The sequence below is a fragment of the Mesoplodon mirus genome (assembly GCF_964341445.2).
Source record: "Mesoplodon mirus genome assembly, chromosome: 9".
Classification (NCBI taxonomy): domain Eukaryota; kingdom Metazoa; phylum Chordata; class Mammalia; order Artiodactyla; family Ziphiidae; genus Mesoplodon; species Mesoplodon mirus.
Genome location: NC_138985.1, coordinates 96,796,313 through 96,821,382, shown reverse-complemented (window position 1 = coordinate 96,821,382; position 25,070 = coordinate 96,796,313). Strand labels below are relative to the sequence as shown.

At 39.7% G+C, this 25,070-nt stretch overlaps 1 protein-coding gene across 1 annotated transcript in view; it reads right to left on the bottom strand.

Moving 5' to 3' along the window:
* EXOC4 (exocyst complex component 4) overlaps positions 1-25,070 on the bottom strand; it is an 815,775-nt gene that overhangs the window by 41,129 nt on the left and 749,576 nt on the right. The window contains exons 16-17 of the mRNA XM_082632942.1: positions 21,050-21,228; positions 17,753-17,912 (exon numbers count right to left, since the gene is read on the bottom strand). Of these exons, the coding sequence (XP_082489068.1) occupies positions 17,753-17,912; positions 21,050-21,228 (339 nt within the window). The remainder of the gene's footprint in view (positions 1-17,752; positions 17,913-21,049; positions 21,229-25,070) is intronic.

The window sequence follows — 25,070 nt, the reverse complement described above, 5'->3', positions numbered from 1 at the left end:
ATATAAATAATATTTTAAAGAAAGAGATTAATATGGGAAAGGGAAAAACAAACTTATTGTTCTAAGAAAAGGATAGTCTGATATAGGAGATTAAGCAAACCTTTGAAGTTAGGGTTTATAATGGCTCACTGATCAGGCAGGAATGGACAAGACAGATTAGACAGAATAGAAAGACGTAATATTAATATTAATTATTTGAGTTAAAAAGAACTGTGAACATGTCTAATGTATAGTTCATGGTTTTAGGGGTGAGCCAGCCTTAGCGCCAACAGCAGGATATCTGTGTGTGATCGTTAAGTCACGCTGGCCAGTATCTGCCTGGGCGAAGGATCCCTTTTAAGATAGTGGCCAAAAGGAAATTTGTCTTTCATTCTACAGGTGAGCTAACACAGGGGTGGATATTATCCAAACAGATCTGCACAGGTCCTGTGAGAAGAAAGGGATCTCATGAAAGGAGCTGCAGGTTTATTGGAAAACTGCATTTTTTTCTAACTTAAAAAAAGGAAAAAGAGCTGTTAGAGACTCTTTGGCTTCAGGGCCCAAATTTAAACATACGCCATTGGTGAGAAGCCTCAAAATGCCTGAGAGGACATTCTTTTCCTCTGCACACAACAAAAAGTAAATATTTAAGGCTCATTAGAGGAACTGGCAAATAGCTGATAGCCAATAGCTACAAAATTTAACGAAGGCAATCAGCTCCCCGGCAGACATATGCTTCCCTTGTTCAAATGTTAGTTATGTGTCATTATCACTTCAATACTTTCATCCCTGGAGAACTAGGAAACCAAGAAAGGAAAAAAAAAGCAAAATTTCTGAAAACTGAAAAATAAAAATTCTTCGATGCTATATAATTAAAGTTAACAATAGAAACAGACCCACCGCCACATACATGCAGCGGAGAGAAGCTGAAACTTCAAACGACTGATTTATCACAGCAAGTAATTACTTTATGTTTCTCACAAACATTTGAAACCTATTATTACTTTCACAGTGGCACACATCAACAGAAGACTGTCACCTAAGGGAGAAACGGGGAACTGGGCTGTAATTAATTACTGGTCGAATATATCATGAAGGCTTTAATGTTGTCAATAAAATGCTCTAGCCACTAAAAATCCCCAACCTCTCCCTCCCTCCTCTGTCCCCTGTACCCCAAAATGTTTAATCAGCGTCTTTGTGAAACAGATTGCCAAAAGGAGCATGAGATGCGGTATTAATGCTCGCTGCAAAGTTGAGGCCATTGATCCGCTCCTTCCCTTGACCCAGGTATCAAGAGAGAGACGTCAATCAAGAGCTGGCCTCTCATACCGCCCCCCCCTTCTTTTTTTCATTTGACTCCCATCTCCAATTGAGAAAAACAGAAGGTGTGCAATTCTTTGGAGAAATTTAAACATGTGGATGCCAGGCAATGGAAATCATTACAGCAGCAACTGAAGCTTATATCCTTAAAGGTTAGAACACAAAGATTAAGAGTGCCTCCAGGAAAAAGTGAAATGGCTGATCTGAATAAAACCTTTCCATCAATTGGAAAACCACAGCACAGCAAAGGAGATGAAGAGCTACAGCAGATGTGACATTTATATTTTTGAGTACCTACATGTTTATTTTTTGAGTTATTGTTCAGAGCCTTATATGACCTTTATAGGTCATGCAAAAAACAGTAGCCAGCTTCTCTATCTGTCTAACTCCCCAGTACGTGGGGTGAGCAAATGCTACAACCATGATCTTGACTGTGAAAAGAAACAGGCCTACAATGCTTCTTTCTTCATTCATTCATTTATTCATTCACACACACATGCATTAGTTTGTCCATCCTGTCAACAAACATTAAAGTGCCTACTGTACACTGTATACCTCAGAAATCTTTATAGTATCTTTATGGAATTAGATGGCAGTTAACTACCCTCCTTTTAAAAGCCTTTTCCTCTGATGGTCTCTTTGGAGAGCCAGGAGTCGAGGTGGAGCTCTAGACCCCTGAACCCCATCTCTGGCTGCACATAGTGCAACTTGGGGCAAGTCTTATCTGCAAGATACCCTAGAGTTGATCTTCTAGTCAAACCCTTATTTTATAGATGAGGAAACTTCAGCCAAGAGAGCTCAAGTGACAAGTGCACAAGTTTATGCAAAAATCATGGGTTGAATTTGTTTACCAGCCACCCATTAGATAAAAAAACACTGTTTTGTTCACCCTGAAACTTCCAAGAACACAACGTGACTCTGCCTCAGAATAATAATGGTGACTCCGTAGGGGTTTTAAATGATGATTTAACCTAATCCATAAACGTGCTTTCAGGTAATCTTTACTTTCACTGTCTGCAGCAGGAGAAGAAAAAAGAGTAATGGGGACTGAAGGAGAATAAGAGGCTGAAAGAAAAATGGCCTGGATATTGTAGAGTCTCAAAGACCATGAGGTTAGGCCAGTATTCCTCCAAGAGTGCCCCAAACTACCTGCATCAGGATCCCCTGGGCGCTTGTTAAACAAACTGCAGATGCCCGGGCCCCACCTTCAACCTTCTAAGTTGTAATTTTTAGGAATGGAATCAAAGAATTCCACCTAAACCAAGTTCCCTAGGAAATTCTTATACCCTCTAGCTTTTGAGAACTGGTTAATCGGCTTGGTGTTTTAAGAGTACAGGCGTATGTACTTGGGATTTATGATAGAGTTTACCAGTGATATGAATCGTGTACTGGTTCTAAGTTGCGGTATGGTTCCAAGAGCATGGTCTTGGGCGTCCAGTGCTATTGCTCCAGGACGGGTGTTTGGAAAGCGGGCAGACGACCAACAAGCAGCACCAAGGACCTAATGGCTGAGCAAAACCAGCCCCAACACATTCCAGCATAAGAGGGATCTGCAGAGTCCTCCAGTGACACTGCTAATTAAAGCTAATTACATCTGCCAAGACCAGAGCTCAATGGAGACACACAACCAGAAAAAATAAAGGAAAAGAAAATGTTTGAAAGATGAGAGCCTAATTGAAAAATAAAATCATATTTTAATTAAACGAAGCAAAACAGAAACCCAGTATTTACCAGATGACAGCCCTGATTTCACATGGTTAAGAACATTCAGAGACTTTGGGGTTGGACTGACCTACGTTTGAACCCTGAATCTTATTATTCTGTAAACTGGGAATTTACTTAGCCTCTTCAGGCTTTAGTTTTTTTCAACTACATATATAGTTTCAGGGAGGATTCTGTGAACTAATGTAGGTAAAGCATTTCTTATGGTTCGTGTCATTTACTGAGTTCGATTATATAATAGTAACAATAATTACCCTTTCATTAAAATGGTAATATATCATCATCGTCACTGGGAGAAACTAACTAATTTAGGCCTCTAGGTGATTTACACTAAAGGTACTTGATTTCTAGAAGCTCTCTTTGCTTTAGTGAAAGTTAGTCTGGAGTCAAAGGTTTACAAGGCTAGGTACATGTTTATTTCTTGGTAACCTATCTGTAATTAGCTATGGATGCTCTCTGATACGTGCACGGAAATTCATATTCATCAAACATACCTGAAAACTCAAATGACATTTTTGAACACTTCAGATTGCTTACTATTACGAAGAAGTAAAGGAAAATGAAACCAAAATTCAGAAACCAAAAGCAAGCAAAATAAATCATGGCAACTAGTCACAGGAACTTTATAATGAAGTGGGGAGGAAGAACACATTAATAAAAAGTAGAGCAATAAAATATTAAATGATGGGTACAAATGAAGAACCATATTGATATAATGAGGTATTAATTACAGAGTACAGAAAATCGAGGTGGGGGAGGAAAGAGATTATAAAGTGAGAAATCGATATGGACCTGGCTGTTAGGGGGTCTGAGAGAGCAAAAGGGCCTGGCTGGGTGCTGACCACTGAGCTCACTGTGGCCACCTGGCCTCCTTTCAGCACTGTGGTCTTATTCTCTTAGACTGGCAAATGGTGTTAGGCAAAGCAGGGGTTGGGAATGGAGAGAAAGGCTTTTTGTAAAAGATGGAACAAGAAAGGGAGTGCAGGGCTTCCCTGGTGGCGCAGTGGTTGAGAGTCCGCCTGCCGATGCAGGGGACACAGGTTCGTGCCCCGGTTCCAGAAGATCCCACATGCTGCGGAGCGGCTGGGCCCGTGAGCCATGGCCGCTGAGCCTGCACGTCTGGAGCCTGTGCTCCACAACGGGAGAGGCCACAACAGCGAGAGGCCCACGTACTGCAAAAAGAAAGGGGGTGCAGAAGGAAGTCTGGCCTTGATATGGTTTGTAAGGGGTTGTAGCTCTGCTTTTACCACTACTGCAATTGTGCCTGTTTCCTACTTTTAAGCATCAAAATTAAACACTCCATCTTAATTTATAAAACAAGACAGGTCAGCTTTCAGCCTCAAGTTTTTCAGTAAGAATTCTAATAGAGTCAATAAATGGTCATTCATGGGCTTTAGTCACAGAATAAGCTTAATGCCTTTCTAGAACAATGCAATCTTTTCCTGGTAGAAAATGGTCTCACTGGGTGAATTAATTTAATTTCCGCACTATGATGACTACAGAGGTAGTGCAGGGGATATAAATAGCACAATTTGATGACAGATTCTGGACAAGTCACTTCTGATTTCTGTTCCTTGGGATCTTTACTGGAAATAATAACACCTGTCATCTATGCTAATCTCTGAATCATTCCAATGCACGACCACTGGCTGCCAATAATCTCGAGGAACCCTAAATTACACATTGACATTACATATGTACAAGGTATGGTGACATTAATTGAGCGTAATCAAAAGAAATCTTACTTAATCAAGGCCTCACACATCAGATAGTTTATGAGAAATCAAACACCAGTACTGACAGGTATTACTTTCTGAGAGCCTTCTGAGTACTCATTGCTTTATGGGGCTCTCGGGGGATATGAAGACCACTAGGCATATCCACTTGCCTTCAGAGAGCCCTAATCAAGCAATTGATTATCAATTAATTGTTAGAATGTATGGAACCTACTATAAGTGCAATAAACATAGAAAAAGGAGATCAGTAGAAAGTGGTATGGTTAGAAATAGGTATGGTCAGAAACAAAGTCAAATAAACTTTAATTAGGGGGATGTAATGCTATTTAAATCTACTCAAAGATATTTACGAAAATTTGCTCAGAGATCATGCCATACACATTTTTGTTTTGTTACTAAATTTTATTAACTGGCATACTTCCTTAAAGCTATTTAGCCCATTATATTTCCCAATTTACTTGGGTACTTGGGAAAGTCAGGGCTAGTTTTGCATCACCATTAAATTCAAGAGGTATAACAGAATTTTTAGTGGCATCATCATTAAAAGAATTTTGGTAGCAGACTAATCTCTCCTACAAAATCAATCACAAATCCACATGGTTAATGATCTTGAGTCAAAAATCTGGAGTATTGCAGGTAAAGGGTGGAAAAGGTATAGGTTACCCCCAAATCAGAAAGGCAGTTAAGACTAATGGCACAATAAAGTTGGGGGAAAATGTGAAAATGATGTGAAAAAAAATTTTTTTTTTTTTAGAAACAAAGTTGCTCTTCAAGCAAGGCAAGCAAAGAAACTTTTACAAAATGCGGGGGTGTTTCATATTTTCAGCTGAGTCACCTCTGAAGCTTACCCCCCCCTCCTGACTCATCAGAGTGACAGGGAGTTAGGGGACCACAGGTCTGTCGAGATGTCTGTGGGTGCTTCCAGCAGATGGCAGCATGTCATCGCTAATCCTTATCCGTCAAAAAAATGCCCTGGTCACTCCAAATAGGAAAACCCATAACTCTTCCTGCAGAAAACCAAAATAATGTTCCTGGTACAACAGGTTTGTAGGAAGCAAGTGTACCTAAGCAGCTCCCATGGAAGGAATTCAATATTCTGAGCTACGCCACAGGTCATTCCTGGCCTTAGAGAAAGTACAAGGTCAAGGATAAAGCCGGGATCCAAAACTGATACATTTAAGCTGGCTTTGTCACTTGCTCTGTCACCTTGAGGAAAGCACCTGAACAGTTTACCTCAAAGAGGAGTTGGAGAAATTAAAATGAGAAGATGCTTTCATTTACTGAGAAGAAAGATGCTGTATCCATTTGTGGGTAAAGTACTATTGCAGTGCAGGCAGCCCTTTCACACGCTGTCCTTTTCCGGCTCTTGTACTGTGGGACCATTCCTTCCCTATCCTCTTCAGGGCTTCCTCTTCCTTCTCATGCCCTTTACATGCTGGTGTTCCGCAGGAGATGGTTCGCCATCTCCTCTAATAGTTTTAAACAACAATCCCATGCTGATGATTCCCCAAACTGTTCAACCCAGGCCCCTCCCGTCCTTCACTCTCCTCCAAGCTTCTAGCTTACACATCCTGTTGCACATGAGCCACCTCCACTCGGAAATCTCACAGGCATCTTACACTTGTCACGTCCACTGATGATCTTCCTTCCACAAAGCCTATTCCTCCCTCTTCCTGTAGGCGTATCTTATTTGATGGTACTGGGACCCAGCTAGAGAGCCGTGTCAGAGAGTGGAGGGTCATCCCTGACTCATTTTTCTTTATCTTCACCATTCAATCGCTCTTTAAATCCTGCACATTTTAGCTCGTTCATACGTCTCATATCTGTCTCCTCCATCCCCACCAGGACTGATCTGGTTCAGGCCCTACACACCTCTCTCTTTACAATCACCTTCCAACTGGTCAGCAAGGCCTCCAGTTTTATTGCCCTCAAGTCCATTTCCTATACAGCTACTGAACTAATTTTCTTAGAATACAAATCTGACCATCTCACTCTTCTGCTTAAAGCCCTTTAGGTCACCAACAGAATAAAGTTATCACTCCACAAATATTTATTGAATGCCTACTACATGCCAGGTATTGTTCTTAGCCCCGGGGCTACAGAAGTGAACAAGAGTCCTTGCCTTCTGGAGCTCACAGACAGACAAGGAACAAATAAACAAGTAAATATAAAATATATTAGATGGTGATACATGCTGCAACATAAATCAGGGTAAGGAATATAGGGAGTGCTGGTGGGAGAAGAAGGAATGATTTGAAACTGTAGAGAGAAAGCCTCTGATAGGGTGGGGCTTATCCTGAGCTAGTTCTGATTTCTCCTCAGGTCTCATATTTTATCACTCGCTTCCCTTGAGCATCTGCTCCAGTCACTCTGAACTGCCCTTTCTGTTCCAAATGGCTCTCTCGCTACCCTAGAGAATTTCATTTAAGATTAGTATTAAGTATCACCTCCTCCAAAAATTAATTCTGCCTCCATCTCCTCTCTCTCCAGATGGGTTAGGGAAACTCAAAAAAGCGTTAGATATTTCCTTTATGAAGTTCCCCATTAATGTGAGTAAAAAACTTGGGCTACTTACTTCCTATGACTTAACATTTAGGACTTTCAAAGCTTTAGAGCTCAACCTTTAAAAAAAATTGAGGTATAATTGACATATAACATTATATTAGTTTTTCTTTTCTAGAAAAAAAACCCAGCTTTATTGAGATGTAATTCACATACCATACAATTCACTCATTTAAAGTGTACAATTAAATGTCTTTTAGTATATTTACAAGGTTGTGCAACTGTCAGCACAATCTATCTTAGAACATTTTCATCACCCCAAAAGGAAACCTTGTACCCATGTCCCCATTTCCTTCCAACCCACCTCCTCTAAGTCACCACTACTTACTCTCCTTTCTATCTCTATAACTTTGGCTACTTGGGGCATTTCATATGAATGGAGTTAAACAATATATGGTCTTTTGTAACTGGCTTCTTTCACTTGACATAAAGTTTTCAGGGTTCATCCATGTTGTATCATACATCAGTACTTTAGTTTTTAGTTGAATGATACCAATTGTATGTATGGATTTATCACATTTTATTTATCAGTTGATGGTTACCTAGCTTGTTTCCACTCTTTGGCTTTTATGAATAATGCTGCCATGAAAATTTGTGTACAAATTTTTGTGGAGATGTAAGTTTTCATTTCTCTTGGGTATATGTCTAGAAGTAGAATTGCTGGGTCATGTGGTAACTCTATGTTTAATTTTTTGAGGAACTGATGAATTGTTTTCCAAAGCAGCTGCACCATTTTATATTCCTATCAGCAATGTATGAATGTTCCAGTTTCTCCACATCCTCTCTGACACTTGCTATTGTCTCTTTTTGATTATAGCAATCCTAGTGGGTGTAATGTGGTAACTTATTTTGATTTGCATTTCCCTAGTAACAAATAATGTTGAGTATCTTTTCATGTGTATATTAGCCATCTATATATCTTCTTTGGAGAAATGTCTATTCAAATCCTTTGCCTATTCTTTTTATTAATAATTTTATTTTTCCCCAGTAGTTTTAGATTTACAGAAAAATTAAGAAGATAGAACAGAGATTTCCCATATAACTTACCCCCAGATTCCCTATTATTAACATCTTACATTAGTATGATACATTTATCACAACTGATGAACCAATATTGATACATTATTAACAACTAAAGTCCATAGTTTATTCACATTTTCTTAGTTTTTACCTAACATCCTTTCTCTGTTTCAGAATCCTATCCAGGATACTACATTACACGTAGTTGTCATGTCTTCTTAGGTTCCTCTTGGCTACAATAGTTGGTCAGATTTTCCTTGTTTTTGATAACCCTGACAGTTTTGAGGAGTACTGGACAGGTATTTTGTACGATGTTCATGTATTCGAATTTATTTGATATTTTTTCTCTTTATTATATTCATGATTTATGCATGTTGATGCTGACCTTGACTGCCTGGCTGAAATACTATGTGTCAGATTTCTCCAGTATAAAGTTACTCTCCCCCATTCCATATGTACTCTCTGGAAGGAAGTCACTATGTGAAACCTACCTTAAGAAGTGGAATGTTTGGCTCCCCTACCTTTATTTTTTATAAGTTTACTTATTTATTTATTTATTTATTTATTTAGGCTGCATTGGGTCTTCGTTGCTGTGGGTGGGGTTTCTCTAGTTGCAGCGAGTGGGGGCTACTCTTTTTTTTTTTTTTTTTTTTTTATTTATTTTTATTATTATTTTTTTTTTGCGGTATGCGGGCCTCTCACTGTTGTGGCCTCCCCCGTTGCGGAGCACAGGCTCCGGATGCGCAGGCCCAGCGGCCATGGCTCACGGGCCCAGCCGCTCCGCGGCATATGGGATCCTCCCAGACCGGGGCACGAACCCGTATCCCCTGCATCGGCAGGCGGACTCTCAACCACTGCGCCACCAGGGAGGCCCAGGGGGTTACTCTTTGTTGAGGCGCACGGGCTTCTCATTGTGGTGGCTTCTCTTGTTGCACAGCACTGGCTCTAGGCCCACGGGCTTCAGCAGTTGTGGCACACGGGCTCAGTAGTTGTGGCACGTGGCTCAGTAGTTGTGGCTTGCAGGCTCTAGAGCGCAGGCTCAGTAGTTGTGGCACACGGGCTTAATTGCTCCGCGGCATGTGGGATCTTCCCGGACCAGGGCTCGAACCCGTGTCCCCTACACTGGCAGGTGGATTCTTAACCACTGTGCCACCAGAGAAGTCCCTCCCCTACCTTTAGAGTATGGTAGCTACATAATCTATTTGGAATGCCTCTGCACAGATTTGTCTCTTCCTTGTTTACCAATGTATTCAATCATTTATATCAGTATGGACTTATGGATATTTATTTTATACTTTGGGTTATAATTCAGTACTACTTTATTTATTTTCTTACTCAGATTATGCCAACTTTGCCATTGGGAGCTCTTTCTGTTGGTTCCTGTGCCTCTTTGACACAATGTGTTATGTGTGTGCATGTTTTTAGTGCTTCCTTACTTTCTGGTACTACAAGATGCTCCAGGCTCATCTTGTATATTTCCTGCTCCAGTCCTACAATCAGCCATTTCCCCCAAGATCCCTGCTTTCTTTTTTTGAAGAATAGTACTTAGAAACCAGATTCGGGTTACTAGGTATGCTCATTGCTACTGAGATATCTTTATCTAGTCTTTAATTAGATTATTTGTTTTTGTATTATTGAGTTGTAAGAATTTTTTATATATTCTGGATATGAGTCCCTTATCAGATATATGATATCCAAATATTTCCTCCCACTCTATTGGCTGTCTTTCACTTTCTTGATTCAATCTCTTATTGAGTTAAACAAATACTGGTGTATTGTACTTCTCCATATAAACCTATGTTCAGAGGCGGCAGTTCAGGTAAGATTTTTTCTCTCTTTTGGTCCCCAGGTACCAAATGGTTCCTTCTCTACCAGTGAGATTTTTCTGGTGTCTTCTATGGAGATGCTCCTGCTTCACAGTATGGGCACTATACATGGGAGATATAGAGCTTCACTGGTTAAGTCAGCATATATAGAACAGCTTCAAAGCTAACCTGGAGCTGCTGGAAGAGGGACTGGGGCTAGAGAGGGGTGGGGCACCTAGAAGCAGAGAGTGCCCATCATTAGAAACAAAATCACTTGGTTAGTATCCCTCTAAGAGTGATCACAACTCTGCTACATCATGGGAAATAGATGATGAGTACCTATGCTGGGAAGAGCAGGGCTTTCTTAGTGACCATTCAATGAGAAAAGAGAGGCTGCCAATTTGGTCTTTTATACCTCACACTAGAATCACTCTAATTGCATTTTTGTTTCCTCTGAATGCTTCAAACCCTACCATGGAATTGAGGAGTGAGCAGCTTTTCCCAAATACATTTGAAGCTTGTTCCTACACTAGGTAAGTTGTATAGGGCAGATAAAGGAATGCAGGTCTCCAAATATGCTTAGAGGTTTCAGTATGTCTATTCACTATCCAACAACAAGGATATAAGAGATTATAATTTTGATTTAATGTGAAAATGGGAAGTGGTAGATAGGGGACTACAAATCAAGTACCATTTATTTAGGGAATGAAGAAAAATTTAATACACTTTGATATTCATTGACAGCTTACAAATTAATTTTCCAAATCCAATATCATCTGTTCCTGAGTTCCATTAAGGTAGGCAGTGCAATTTTCATCAGAGAAGTTCAGTGATTTACCTAAAGTAACACAGCTCCAAGCTAGGACTCTAGCACCTTAAGAGTGGTTTGACTCCCTCCACTGTGTTCTTGCTAACATACTACTACCTAAGTGCCCCAGAATTGTTTGGAGTACTTTGTTTTCTGGAATAAAAAAGAAATTTTAAAAAATGAAATAAGTGGAGGGCTTTGAGGTTTTAAGAAATGATTTCCTGTAGCACTTTCAACAGAAACTGTATAGGCAGAGTGCAAAGAGGAAACCAAAACTGGAAAAAGAATCTTAAAAGGTCGAATGGTTTAAGAGGGCAGCCAAGGAAGCCATCTCAATTTTAGTGTGTTCTTGATATATGGATCTAAACACAATCTGAAAAGACTAACCTAATATATTTTTGACCCAGAGTTGACCCAAACCCAATCCTAACTTGCAGAAGGAAGAAAGCTGAAGTTAAAGGCTTGAGGCCATCAATCTTGTGGCATATCTTAGATGGAAAACGTCGGCAAACTAGCCAAGAAAAGGATTACTGACCAAAAGTGAAGGAAAACAGCTAACAGGTAGGAGTATTCTAGATGTACATAAAAGAGTGTGAGTTTAAATATAATGAAGATCCTTTACATTGGAAAAATTCTCTGTATATGAACTGCCTATGTTTATACACACACACACACACACACACACACACACACACACACACACACAGTAATATCTTTTTTTTTTTCCAACCAAGATATTCTGAAATTTACGTGGAAAACCAGTGCAGGAAACACTGGAACACGGAAAACAATGGAATATTGAGGAATGGCCAAACTTCTCTCATGAGGAATCTAAAAATACAAAATGTGACTGCCTGTATTCTTCAGCATTCTCCAGAGAAACAGAACTAAATGGATGTGTGTACATAAAACTGTATTACGTATATACACATACATCTATATCTATATATATATAGAGAGTGATTTTTTATTGGGGTTATAATTGACATATAACATTATATTAAGTTTCAGGTGTACAACACGAGTCAATATTTGTACATACTGTGAAATGATCACCACAATAAATCTAATTAACATCCAGGAAAGAAAAAAAAGGAATGCAGGTCTCTTATCAAGTCCACTAGGGGCTGATTTTCCATCCTGAGCTAATTTAACCAACCAGCAGCATTTGACACAGATGAAGACCCTCTCCTCTTAAAACATTTTCTTCACTTCTGGGACACAAACCTCTCCTGGTTATTTTCCTACTTCACTGTCTGCTCCTTTTCAGGTTCCTTTGCTGGCTCTTCTCCAGTATTCCAACATCTACACAGTGGAGGACCCAAGGACCAACTCTTGGTCAGCCTTTCTTTTCCCTCTGCTTGTGTTCTCATTGAGATCTCACCTCTCACTCTGTCTCATGGCTTTAAAATCCCATCTATATGCTAACAAATCCCAAACTCCTATTTCCAGCCTACACCTCTTTCCTGAGCTCTAGATTTGTATATCCATCTCTCTCTTCTTTACCTCTATTTAGGTGTTTAATAGGTATCTCAAACATCGTATTTCTAAATCCAAACTCTTGATAGCCCCTTCGTATTTGCCCCCTCAGCCCACCCCCTCAACTCAACCTGCCTTTCCATGGTCTGGCTCAATTTCAATAAATGAAAATTCCATCCTTTGAACTGCTCAGAACAAAAACCTTGGGGGCATTTATTCACTTCAATCCCTCAGCAAATCCTGTCATCTTTACTTTTTGGCTCTAGATGCGCAGGCTCAGCGGCCATGGCTCACAGGCCCAGCCGCTCCGCGGCATGTGGGATCCTCCCAGACTGGGGAACGAACCCTCGTCCCCTGCATCGGCAGGCGGACTCTCAACCGCTGCGCCACCAGGGAAGCCCCATCTTTACTTTTAAAATATATCCTAATCTGACGATTTCTCATCCTCTCCACTCCTACCATCTTAGTCTGAATCACCAATATCTTTCACCCAGATTACTGCAATAGTTTTCTAACAGATCCTTCTGTTTTTGCCCTTGTCTGTAACCTCCCCTCTTCAGGAGAAATGGAAAATCGTCTATTTTCAACATAGCAGCCAGAGCGATTCTTTTATGCTATAAGTCATATTATGGCATTCTTCTGTCCTCACCCCTCTAACAGCTTCCTACCTCACTCAGAGTAAAGGTCAGTGTTATTATAATGGTCTTCGAGATCTCAGCTTCTTAGATTAAACCTCTGACTTCAACTCCTACCTTTTCCTTGTTCATTCACTTCAGCCATACTGGCCTTTCTACTGTTCTTTAAATGCTTAATATATGCCTCCCTCTGGTTCTTTGCTCCTAGAGCTCCCTTCCTCGTAAGCTCATCTAGATATCCACATGGCTTGCTCCTACTCTTCCTTTAGGCCTTTCCTCAAATGCTACCATCTCATTAAGGACTTCCATGAACACTTGAAAATCACAGGTTACCTTCATTATACCCTGGCACACTCTATTGTCCTTCTTATGTCTAATTTTTCACCATAGCACGTATCATCGTCTGACATACTTTGTATTTTACTTATTTGTTTGTCTGTCTTGCCCACAATAATGTAAGTTCCACAAGGGCAGGACCTAGAGAGAATGCACGCTCAATACATATTTGTTGAATGAATGAATGAATAAAAGGATGAGGAAGCTTTCTTATGTGTTAGAACCTTACCACTTCCTGAACCTTAGCTTTCATTTCCTTATCTGTGTCAGATTAAAGAATGAGAGATACCAGTCTAAAGAAAACCAAAAGGACCACAAAATCAAGGAGAGATAATAGAGGCAACAGGAGAGAGAAAGGAGAAAAGAGAGGCAACTGTAATGAGAGAGATAGATACAAAAGGGAGAATGGGGGAAGAGATGGAAGTACTAGGAAGAGAACTCTGGGATTTATTTTTTTGTTCAATAATGGCTTCACTTGAACTATAGAGACTGCCAGATCTACCCTGGGGATTTCAGTGCCCATTCAGACTTCTCCCATTACTGCTGGACTCCTGGGTTGCTTCGAAGCACAAGACAGCTCAGGGTAAGATGATCTCTGATGAAGGCAACTAAAGAGCACACTCTTAGAGGCCTTCTACTTTCTAGTTAGTCTGTAGTGATTTTCCAGGACAAAGCCTCTTTTTGAGTCTGAAAAATCAGCGGTTGGGTCAAAAGGGTCAAAACCATAGCAGAGAAAATTACCATAGGGGTCAGGGTCTCTCTGCAATTCTGGTCATGTTATAGGTTATCTTGATCCTTTGCTTATCCAAGATTTATCCCTATTAGAGATTAGCTGGAGCAAAGGTGTGTCTGAAGAAAGAGACAACTCAACAATACCACTGAGTAGTGGTTTACCACTACTCAACAATACCGCTGAGCAAAAGAGTCAGCATAAATGGAATCAGTCCAGATCTCTCATTTCTTTATTACGGAAGGGGTGTTCTATGTTCCACTGGCCAGGAAGGCTATGAAAGTAAAAAAACTACAAGAGCCTTGCAACTTCTTGTTAAATAAGTTTTCTGACACGTGGCAACTAGTGATTAATTACTGTGTTAGAAGATAACATTCCTATAGAGATTTGCTGGAAATACAGATGCTGTCTATGCTTGACTGGACATTGCTTAAGGAATGCTGAGACACACTGCTGCTACAGTCTATTATTTCTGGCTATTTTGGTATCGCTGTTATATTTATTTTACATAGCTTCACATTCAGTAGAACTGATAGAGCCCATTTCATAAAACCTGTCCCTACCAAAAACAAGAACAGAAAAAAATAAGGCTATGAAGTGTGTTTATGTATATATGTATGTATGGGAGTGAGAGAAAATGAAGGAGAAAGAGACTATGAACAGTAGGGACGTAGTACTCCTTTTTGTGACACTTTCTCTCTACAAAGAAAGAATTGCAAGGGAGATGCTCTGTTTCTCATAAGCCAATAAGAAAACTGACCCACGTCAGCTGGTTAAAACCTTCAGGGCATTAAAGATAAACTAAACTTCGTCATTATCCAAATTCTTTACCACAGAAAGAAGTCTTGATTTGATACCTAGTCATTCATCCAATACACAAAATGAGCACTTACTCTGGTCCATGCACCTAGGAAACAGAAAAAATCTGGGCTTCCTGGAGCTTACAAGTCTGGTAAAGATGTGTCTTTTGGGGCTTCCCTGTTGGCGCAGTGGTTAGGAGTCCACCTGCCAATGCAGGGGACACGGGTTCGAGTCCTGGTCCAGGAGGATCCCACATGCCGCGGAGCAACTAGGCCCGTGTGCCACAACTACTGAGCCCGCGTGCCTAGAGCCCGTGCTCCACAACAAGAGAAGCCACCGCAATGAGAAGCCTGCACACCACAACAGAGTAGCCCCCTCTCGCCACAACAAGAGAAAGCCCGCACGCAGCAACAAAGACCCAACACAGCCAAAAATAAATAAATAAAATAATTAAAAAAAATTTTTTGTGTCTTTTGAGCTGAGATCAGGACAGAATCATCCAATGCTATATACTTAAGCTAGCCTATCTCCTCTCATAATCCATTAAGAGTAGTAATAGCAGTACCTCTCCCAAGAGGTCACATTTCAGCTTATACCCACTTCTTTGGATACCACTCCCAAATCCAACTGTGAAAGGCATGGTTTTGCTGAAGAACTGCTTTGCCAGTATATGGCCCATTGATGCCAAACTCAATACTGCCCAGTCAACATTTCATTATTCAGATGCTAGTGTTTTTACATGTGTTCGGGCCCCATACTGTCTGCCAAAAGCTGTGTTAATTTACTTATTTCAGCTAAAAAAAAAAAATCATTTAAAAAAAGGATGATTGAATTTAGGAATTACATTCCTCAGAGAATTAATAATGCTTCTCTGTATCCCTCAGGCCTCCATGTTCTTATCTTACCCTTGTCAATGTTATTATGAATAGACTAATTCAATAATGAGATCCTTCCCCATCAGAGAGACCAAATAAATGCAGCACTCAGTCACACCTGGTTTCCCTAATCTGAGCAAGGAACGCTTTCCAACAAATTTAGCCTAAAATAGGGAATTTAATGAACACACACACAAATAGAAAGAAAGACAGGGAAGGCGGACAGAAAAGCAGAACAACAGGGTAGCAGTGGAACAAATGGAGTGACAGGTTGGAGAAGACAGGTTAAAAGTGAAGATACATGGTTATACGATTTCAACACAGAGATCCTAGCATAGATGTCTTAATAATTGTCCAAGTAATAGAACATTTCATCATCCCCTTCAGTGTCTCAAGAATTATTTCAAATTTTCTTGAACTTCTATAAGAATCAAAAAATCAAGTGAAAAGACACAGAAATACTAAATATTAGGTAGGAGCATTCTGGACTATTAAAAACAAAAGACTTCCTCGCCATAAAGGAGTTCATGGAATAATTCATCTAGGTATAATCGTCAATAAAGCACCAACACCATAATCATTATCCATCCTGTTCAAAACTGAGGTTTTCATTACAGCTCGAAAGGTCCACTGATTTAAAAAAGGTATGGCTAGTGTTGATACCATAGGAAGAGAGAATAAAATTAACTCTTGTATTTGAAAAAGTGTATTATAAGGAAACACTAAAAACTGAGATCAGCAATCCTAGAAAAGAGAAAGTGAAAATGCTATTTAAAAAAGAACCTTCAATTACATAAAGGAACAGTGCGAATAGTGATGAGTAACCATTTTCCCCCCAGTGAAAAAAAGAAGGGGGGATGGGTTTCAACTGGGAAAGATAGAAGAGATGAGGAAACAGATTCATGTAAAAATACATTCAACACGTTATTTAGGATGAGAGAAAATGTAAAAGATCCAAATATCTACAAATCTGCATATACATAGGTAAATAAATTATGGTTTACTTACTCCATGGATCATTTGTTCAGGTGTTAAAAATAATACTTTCAAGGGATATTAATGGATACGGGAAAAACCATGCTTTCACAGATTATTATTGATATAGGAAAATGCAATTAAATGAGTAAGAAACCCATTAACAATTTTGTAAAGAGAAATGATATGCATGCCCATGAGAAAACTCACCTAGACACACAGCACATGTACAAAAACCAGGAGAAAGTATATCAAATATCATAGTCTCTAGATTAAAAGTTTGACTAATGTTTATATATTCTTCTTTATATTTTATGTTACATATTTTATGCAATGAGTATATATTACTTTTACAATTAGAAAATAAAGTTACTAAAGTTCTGTAGTAAAAGAACTTAGGTTAGACAATCGGAAAAATTACCTGTTTAAGAATTGTTAAACATCCAATAGAATTTTAGAGAATTACCTTCTCTACAACCAAAGTACATCTATTTGTTCCATTTTTTTCCTTTTTTTTTGAAATTGACCTATAATTGACATATTAGTTTCAGATGTACAACATAATAATTCAATATATGCATATATTGTGAAATGATCATCACAATAAGTTTAATGAACATCCATCACTTCTGTTTCTTTTTTTTTTTTTTTTTTTTTTTTTTTGCAGTATGTGGGCCTCTCACCGCTGTGGCCTCTCCCGTCGCAGAGCACAGGCTCCGGATGCACAGGCTCAGCGGTCATGGCTCACGGGCCCAGCCGCTCCGCGGCATGTGGGATCTTCCCGGACCGGGGCACGAACCCGTGTCCCCTGAATTGGCAGGCGGACTCTCAACCGCTGCGCCACCAGGGAAGCCCTCATTTTTTTTTAAACTAAGTTTTTAAGTACTAAGAACCCATTTTTAAAAATGACTTGATAGACAATGAGGCCTTGGCTTTGGTACAGGAACTGAGCCCAATCTTTCCTCCTACCTTGCAAAGTCCAGGTCTGCCTCCCGAGACATGGTGATGTTGGTCAAATTCTGCTGAAGGACAAAAATGTTCCTACACATCTTCTTGATGCCAGACTCACTGATGCGCCTGAAGTACTGGGCGCCGTTAATAAGGATGCAGGAGATCAGGTGTCCTAGGCCTGAGGGATCAGCACAGGGCAGTGGGGAGGAAAGAGAAGACGGATTAGTGCCATCTTGCATAAACCGACACAGGATTTCTCTCTTCTACTGATCAGAAAATTTAAATGACCGAGGAAAACTTATTTCTGATGGTTGGACCAGCTGATCTTACAATGATTTCAGAGTATTTACACAGTGCCCAAGTAGTTACAAATGGGGAGACTTTCTGCTCTCAAAAAACCTGGTATATCTGCAGCTCCAGCACTGCCATATACAGTTAAAGCCACCATTCCAGGGCTTAGAGTACATGCCAGGTTGTTTTAAACTATTGAGTGCAAAGAACTCTTGTTTTTCTGTACAGTTATTTTAAAGCGGAGAAGAACACAGGTAAATATGATGATCTGTTTGGTCTCCTTTTCCTCCTACAAAACAGGTAGGGGTGTACTTTTGGCTCAAAAGTTGATTGGCAACCTACATAAGTAAAAATAAGAAAATGGGCTATTGGCATTAATGTTACTACACCTCAACACTGACAATGGAGTGTACTTCTAAAGTAGTAACTGGAGAGAATGCAATCAGAAACAAAGTGCAAAGGAAAAGCATATCATGCAGTAACTGTGGAGCTCCTACAAGACACCTGTGCACTTCTCTGGGGTATCGTAAGTGATTTGTTCTCATCGCCAAAGGACTGTCTTAAGGTCTATGAAATTCAGCAAAGGGCTGGGTAGTACATCAACAAACTAGGAGGTCCCATTCAGGTTATCCTAGGTAATGAAGTTGAGGAATGCTGGTTGAGAACAACCCAAGGCACATGTGGGTTACCATTCTTAGAAGTTAGACTTTAATTCTAAATACTTGGAAATAAGTAAACCTCTCTTCCTTCTTTTTCTCTTATTCTTACAAAGTTGGACTCTGGCAAGATGTTCTCCCCAGAATTCTAAAGTTAGTCTGACTAGTCACAAGCGGTCTACTATTTTTGTCTCAGGGCGTAATTTCAGGGTCAATGGCTCCTTCTGTCTTCAGAATGAGTTTTCCCTTGATTCGGATAAATATAGAAAAAGGACAGGAGAAGGCACTGTCTCTTGCTTCAGCTACACTCACCCAGTGTTGCTTCAAGACCACAAATTCGCGTGTATGTGCTACTATTTGAAAGCGAAGTAAAAAGCTTTTCACTCGAAGGGAAAGAAACACACACATGGATTTTACATTTAAAGCAAGACAGTTTATGTGAACAATCTCTGTAGGTTATTTTGCTGTGATTCTCCTGAGCCCGTAACTTCACGCAGAATTTTGTTCTGCAGTGCTTTAGTGTGGTCTGCCCTACGTGTAGGCTATGAGGCAATGCAATGCTTGTAGAGAATAATAAATAAAGAAATAAATGTATACACCAATTAAGTATAAGCAATTATAATAATAAACCAATTAAAAGTTGGCTGCTTTGTATTATCACTATACATCAGGAATTCGAAAAAATATCTGTGATTAAAATACTCCTTAAAAAAATAATAAAATACTCCTTCTTGACACACCAAGAAGACTGAGACCACTGCCACCTCCCCAACTTGGGAAACTCAATGTTATATCTTTTGAATTTAGAAAGTGATATCACAGAGGGATAGCTAGCTTTTTAAATAGGAATCCTCAAATTTATGATTTTTTTTTATAGTTAAAATCTCTTCTATGTCAGAGGATTATACCTGTTCTCAAGATGTTGCTGCCCAGCAGAATTAGATGTTAAGAAATGTCTGGTCAAAATGAGGAAACCTCTGGGATGTGAATGTTGATATGTGGGGCTTGGAAGAGCCACTGTCAAGAGCCTGAGGGGAATTCTGTGTAGTCAGGAAAGTGATTTCTTAGATGTGCCCTGTACCGTCAAGCTACAGAGTATGGCTGCAGTCTCCAATTCACAGAGCCATGGGGCTAATAGCTAACCTTTTCATACTTTCTGGCTAAAGTCTTTTAGGGATACTCCCCTTCAGAACAGATCTCCATCACTATAATTTAATGGGAAAACAGAATTTTTTTAGGGGGCAAGGGGTCCACATTTGCTAGAACAGAACCATTTCATAAAGCAAGACATGGTCATGCGTTGACACTCTCTTTCCATCTTTAGGCTGCCACAATCCTTTGCACTAAATACCTTCTTAATTGTTTTAAATAACACTGGCTCAATTCTGTGAGATGCCACAGATTCTTCTCGCCCCCAAGTCCACATATAAACCAAGCAGAACAAGAAAAAAAGGGGATATAATTTGAAATCCTAAAAGGGGTCCTTTGGAGGAATTCATCATGAAAATGATTTGGCTGGCAGTGCATTTTTTTCAGTGTTGAAGGTGAATGCCTTTGGAAAGGACTGTCTTTCACACCCTTCCTTACTTGCTTGGCCCTGAAGGCATTTATGGATGCAGCCTTCTTAAAACTGCTGCTCATCAGAGGTTTCTGGTTTTTTTTTTAATTATTTATTGATTTATTTATTGGCTATGTTGGGTCTTCACTGCTGCATGTGGGCCTTCTCTAGCTGTGGAGACCAGGTGCCACTCTTCGTTGCGGTGCGTGGGCTTCTCAGAGCGCAGTCTCAGTAGTTGTGGCACATGGGCTTAGTTACTCCGCGGCATGTGGGATCCTCTGGGACCAGGGCTCAAACCCGTGCCCCCTGCATTGGCAGGCGGGTTCTTAACCACTGCGCCACCAGGGAAGTCCCGAGGTTTCTGTTTTTTCCAGACAACAATTCATTCTCTGAGAGAAAACTTCCCCTTCCAGTGATAATTTTAGCCAATGAGGGGGATCTTTCAGGGTTGTCTCTGTATGGTGTGTGTGTGTTTCTTTATCCTTTATGAGCTCCTCTTGAGTTAATCTGTGGTCCACTCCACACATTTACCCAGCTCTCATGAGCAGCATGTCAAGGGGGCAGCCTGGCTGCCATCTGCCTTATCTCAGATTAAATCTCCTTATGAAGAAGGAGTGGCTGGAAGCCATATTGTTGCCTACCTAGACACACACGCAGAGGCTAGGTACTGCAGCTTTAATCCAAAAGGAAAAACAAACAAAAAATCAACAACCTTTTCCTACAAGTTTTGAACTTCAGTGATAGAGAAAATCAGGAAAACCTTCACCTTTCCTTCCTCCCAAACTCCCAGGGACAGAGGCAGGGTCTGACCTTCAAATATATACTGGAACTTGTGCTGCTGGAGGCTGGCACTCATGGCCTCCTCAATGGCGCTGATGTCTTTGTTGAGCTTGACCACCAGAGGGTCATAATCCATACTTTCCACATTAGCGACAATGGCATAGTTCCCCTCCTTCGCAAGAGGGATGAGATAGTGGAAACAGTGAACCCTGAAAGGGAGAGAGATGGGGAAAGCAGTTAGGAATAACCCTTTCTGATGCAAATAACCATCTTCTTGTGAAGAGCACCCCAAAATTTAAGACAGCAGTGGCCCTGTACATTTTTATGTATCCCTCCCCCTTTTCACCAGAAAGCCTTCTAAGTTATTCTATAGAAAAAGTGAGTGATCTCAAACAAGTCAGCTTCTGAGATCCTCGCTTGTTTAATCCATACATTGGGAGTGCGGAGTAGGTGAGCTCTAAAATCCTTTCCACGACAAGATTGTTTGCCTAGAGTGAAAAGCATTATCTCTTTCAAGCAGATAGTGTTGTAGTGAAAATGAGAGGCAGAGGTCACAGATCTTTGAAACTTTGGTTTCAATTGCCATTTACTAGCTATGTGACTTCAGGCCAGTTACTTTCTCTCTCTAGGCCTCAGTTTCCTTATCTGTAAAATGGGGATGATAACAACACTTACCTCATAGGGTGCTCCAAGGAGCTACTACATAGAAAGAGTATAGAGCACAGGGACTGGCAATATTATATTTATTATTGTTAATCTATTACTTAACCAAAATACTTACTGAACATGTATGAGTGTGTTAGAAATTGTGCTAGGCCCTGGGAATGTAAGACACAGCTTGTGCCATTAAAGACTCCACAGCCTAATGGGGATGACCAAGAAAAAAATGACCAAAAGATGACAGTTTCTCACTCAGAACCATGTGTACCCAGGGTGCCACGGAAGTTTGCAGAGGAAAGGTTCAGAACAGGAGGTGATACCTGTCATAGAGGACATATCTGAGTGAGCTTGAGGAAGGAGTACATTCCTATGTTGAAATGCCCCGAGTCAGTCTGATAATGTAAAACTCTTAGGTTCTTTTTGGTAGTATCACTAACTGCCAAGGAACTCTGAGATGGGTAAGGATTGGCTACTCCATAACCCCTGTATTAAGCTATAATAAAAGACGTTTCAGGCCAAATAATTCTACCATTCATACAGGTATTTATTAAAAACAAACATACAAAACCCCTGCCCCATCCGTCGGCAGGCATAGTTGAAACAGGTTGTTCTGTAAGCTTAGTGATTGTTTTAGGTTCTCTGTCTGATCTTGACATGGAAGGTTGACTGGAAGTAGACATAATGACAATTCAGAGTTAGGATTCTCTTATGCTTAGAGTTGGCATCAGGTAACAAGAAATATTCCTAAACAAACGGCCACAGCCTTGGGCATCATCCCTAATGATGCAACTATAGGCTTAAGCATAATTTTTCTTTTTTTAAGTCAGGTTTATTGACAGATAATTTACAAACAGTAAATTCACCCATTTTATTGTACAGTTTTATGAGTTTTGACAAATGCAACCAGTTGTATAAGCATCAGCATAATCAAATTATGGAACAATACCATCACCTCCAGAATTCCCTTGTGCCACCCTTGAAGTCAACCCCTTCTTATACCCCAAGGCTCTTGCAGCCACAGCTCTATTTTCAGTCCCCACAGTTCTGTCTCTTCCAGAATGCCATATAAATGCAATCATACAGCATGTAGCCTTTGGGGTTTGGCTTCTTTCAATCTGAGATTTATCCATGTTGCTGTTCATTCCTTGTTATTGCTGAGTGGCCTCCTGCATATGGATGTGCTACCATTTAACCCTTCACCAGCTAACATCTGGGTTGTTTCTAGTTTGGGGCGATTATGAATAAAGCTGCTTTGTGTATAGGTTTTTGTGTAAATATAAAATTTCCTTTTTCTTGGGTAAATATCTACAAGTGGGATTGCTGCATCATATGGTAAATATACGTTTAATTTTATAAGAAACTGCCAAACTGTTTTCCAAAGCAGCTGTGCTATTTTGCTTTCCTACTACCAATGTACAAGAGTTCCAGTTGCCCCACATCCTCAAAAGCACTTACTGCTGTCAGTTTTTTTTTTAATTTAAGCTTTATGGAGGTATAATTGACATTAAATTATAAGATATTTAGTGTATGCCATGGTAATTTGATATATGTACACCCTGTGAAAGGATTCCCTTCATCTAGTTAATTAACATACCCATCACCTCACATATTTAGCCTTTTTTTTTTAACATCTTTATTGGAGTATAATTGCTTTACAATGGTGTGTTAGTTTCTGTTTTATAACAATGAGAACATGAAGTACTACTCTCTCAGCAAATTTCAATTATACAGTACAGTGTTATCAACTATAGTCATTCTGGTTTACATTAGATCCTCAGACCTTATTTATCTTAGAGCTGAAATCTGTACCCTTTTACCAGCCACTTCCTATTTCCCTCATTCTCCAGCCACCACTTTTCTACTCTGTTTCTGTGATTTTTTTTTAAAAAAAGATTCCACATATAAGTGATACCATGCAGTAGTTGTCTTTCTTTGTCTAGCTTATTTCTCTTAGGATAATGTCCTCAAGTGCTTATCAATTAAAAAAAAATTTTTAAGTCATTCTAATAGATGTATAGTGGTGTCTCATTGTGGTTTTAATTTGCATTTTCCTAGTGACTAATGATGCTGGACATATTTTCATGTGTTTATTTGCCATCCATACATCTTTTTTTTTTAAAGATTTTTTTTTGATTTGGACCATTTTAAAAGTCTTTACTGAACTTGTTACAATACTGCTTCTGTTTTATGCTTTGTTTTTTTGGCCAAGGGGCATGTGGGATCCCAGCTCCCTGACCAGGGATCGAACCTGCACTCCCTGCATTGGAAGGCGAAGTCCCAACCCACCAGACTGCCAGGGAAGTCCTGCCATCTATATATGTTTGTGTTCACATCATTTGCCTAATTTTTTTATTGACTTGTTTTCTTATTATTGACTTTTGAGAGTTCTTTATATATGCTGGATACAAGTTGACACGCATTTTGTAAACATTTTCTCCCAATCTTTGGCTCGTCTTTTCATCTTAACAATGTCTTCCAAAGAATTGTTTTAAATTTTGATGAAGTTTAATTTATCAGTTTTTTCTTTTATGGGTGGTACTCTGGGGGTCAGCTTTAAGAAATCTTTGCCCAAACAAAGTTACAAAGATTTCTTCCTATACTTGCTTCTAGGAGTTTTATAGTTTGAGGTTTTACATTTAGAGCTATGATCCATTTTAAGCTAAGTTTTACAAAGGATGTGCTATATTTTTATAACCTGCTCATGGAAGGGAATCCAAGTATCTTGACTACTAGTTCATTTTCATGATAGGTGATCACCTTAACAGTTGCTAATCAACTAATGATTAATTTTGCCAATAAAAACTCATTCTGACACTCATGTGCTAATTATTAAAGTATATGGTTTTGATCAGGATACCAGTAATGGCATCAGTTGCAGTCCCCCCAGAATGTGACATTTTTGATATAATGAAAGTTGATCAACCCTGGAATGGGATTCATGCCTAGGGAAATTGATTGCTACTGTGGTTGAAATTTAAACTAAGTAACTCTTAGTTGAAAATAAAATCAAGCCATTAATGCTAAAGTATTTTTACAGTAAATTATAGACATTACAACCTCAGATGATGGGAAGACCATATATCAATACAAAGGCATGAGGGTGTGAATGGAGGACAGTTTTAAGGAATGAACAGAAGTTCCTTTCAGTACATACAGATCACATTACAGAGGCATGAGGTGAGCTTGGGGAGATGGGCAGGGACCAGGTCATCATAAGCTTTGAGGCCATCTAAGGACTCTGGACTTTATGTGAGAAGTCACAGGGAGTCTTAAGAGGATTTTAAGAGGTGAAATTATATAATCAGATATGAACTTTGGCAAGATGACTCTGCACAGTATAAAGGGTGAATTAATGGTGGAGAATGGTAGAAATTAGAAGTAGAGACTACTT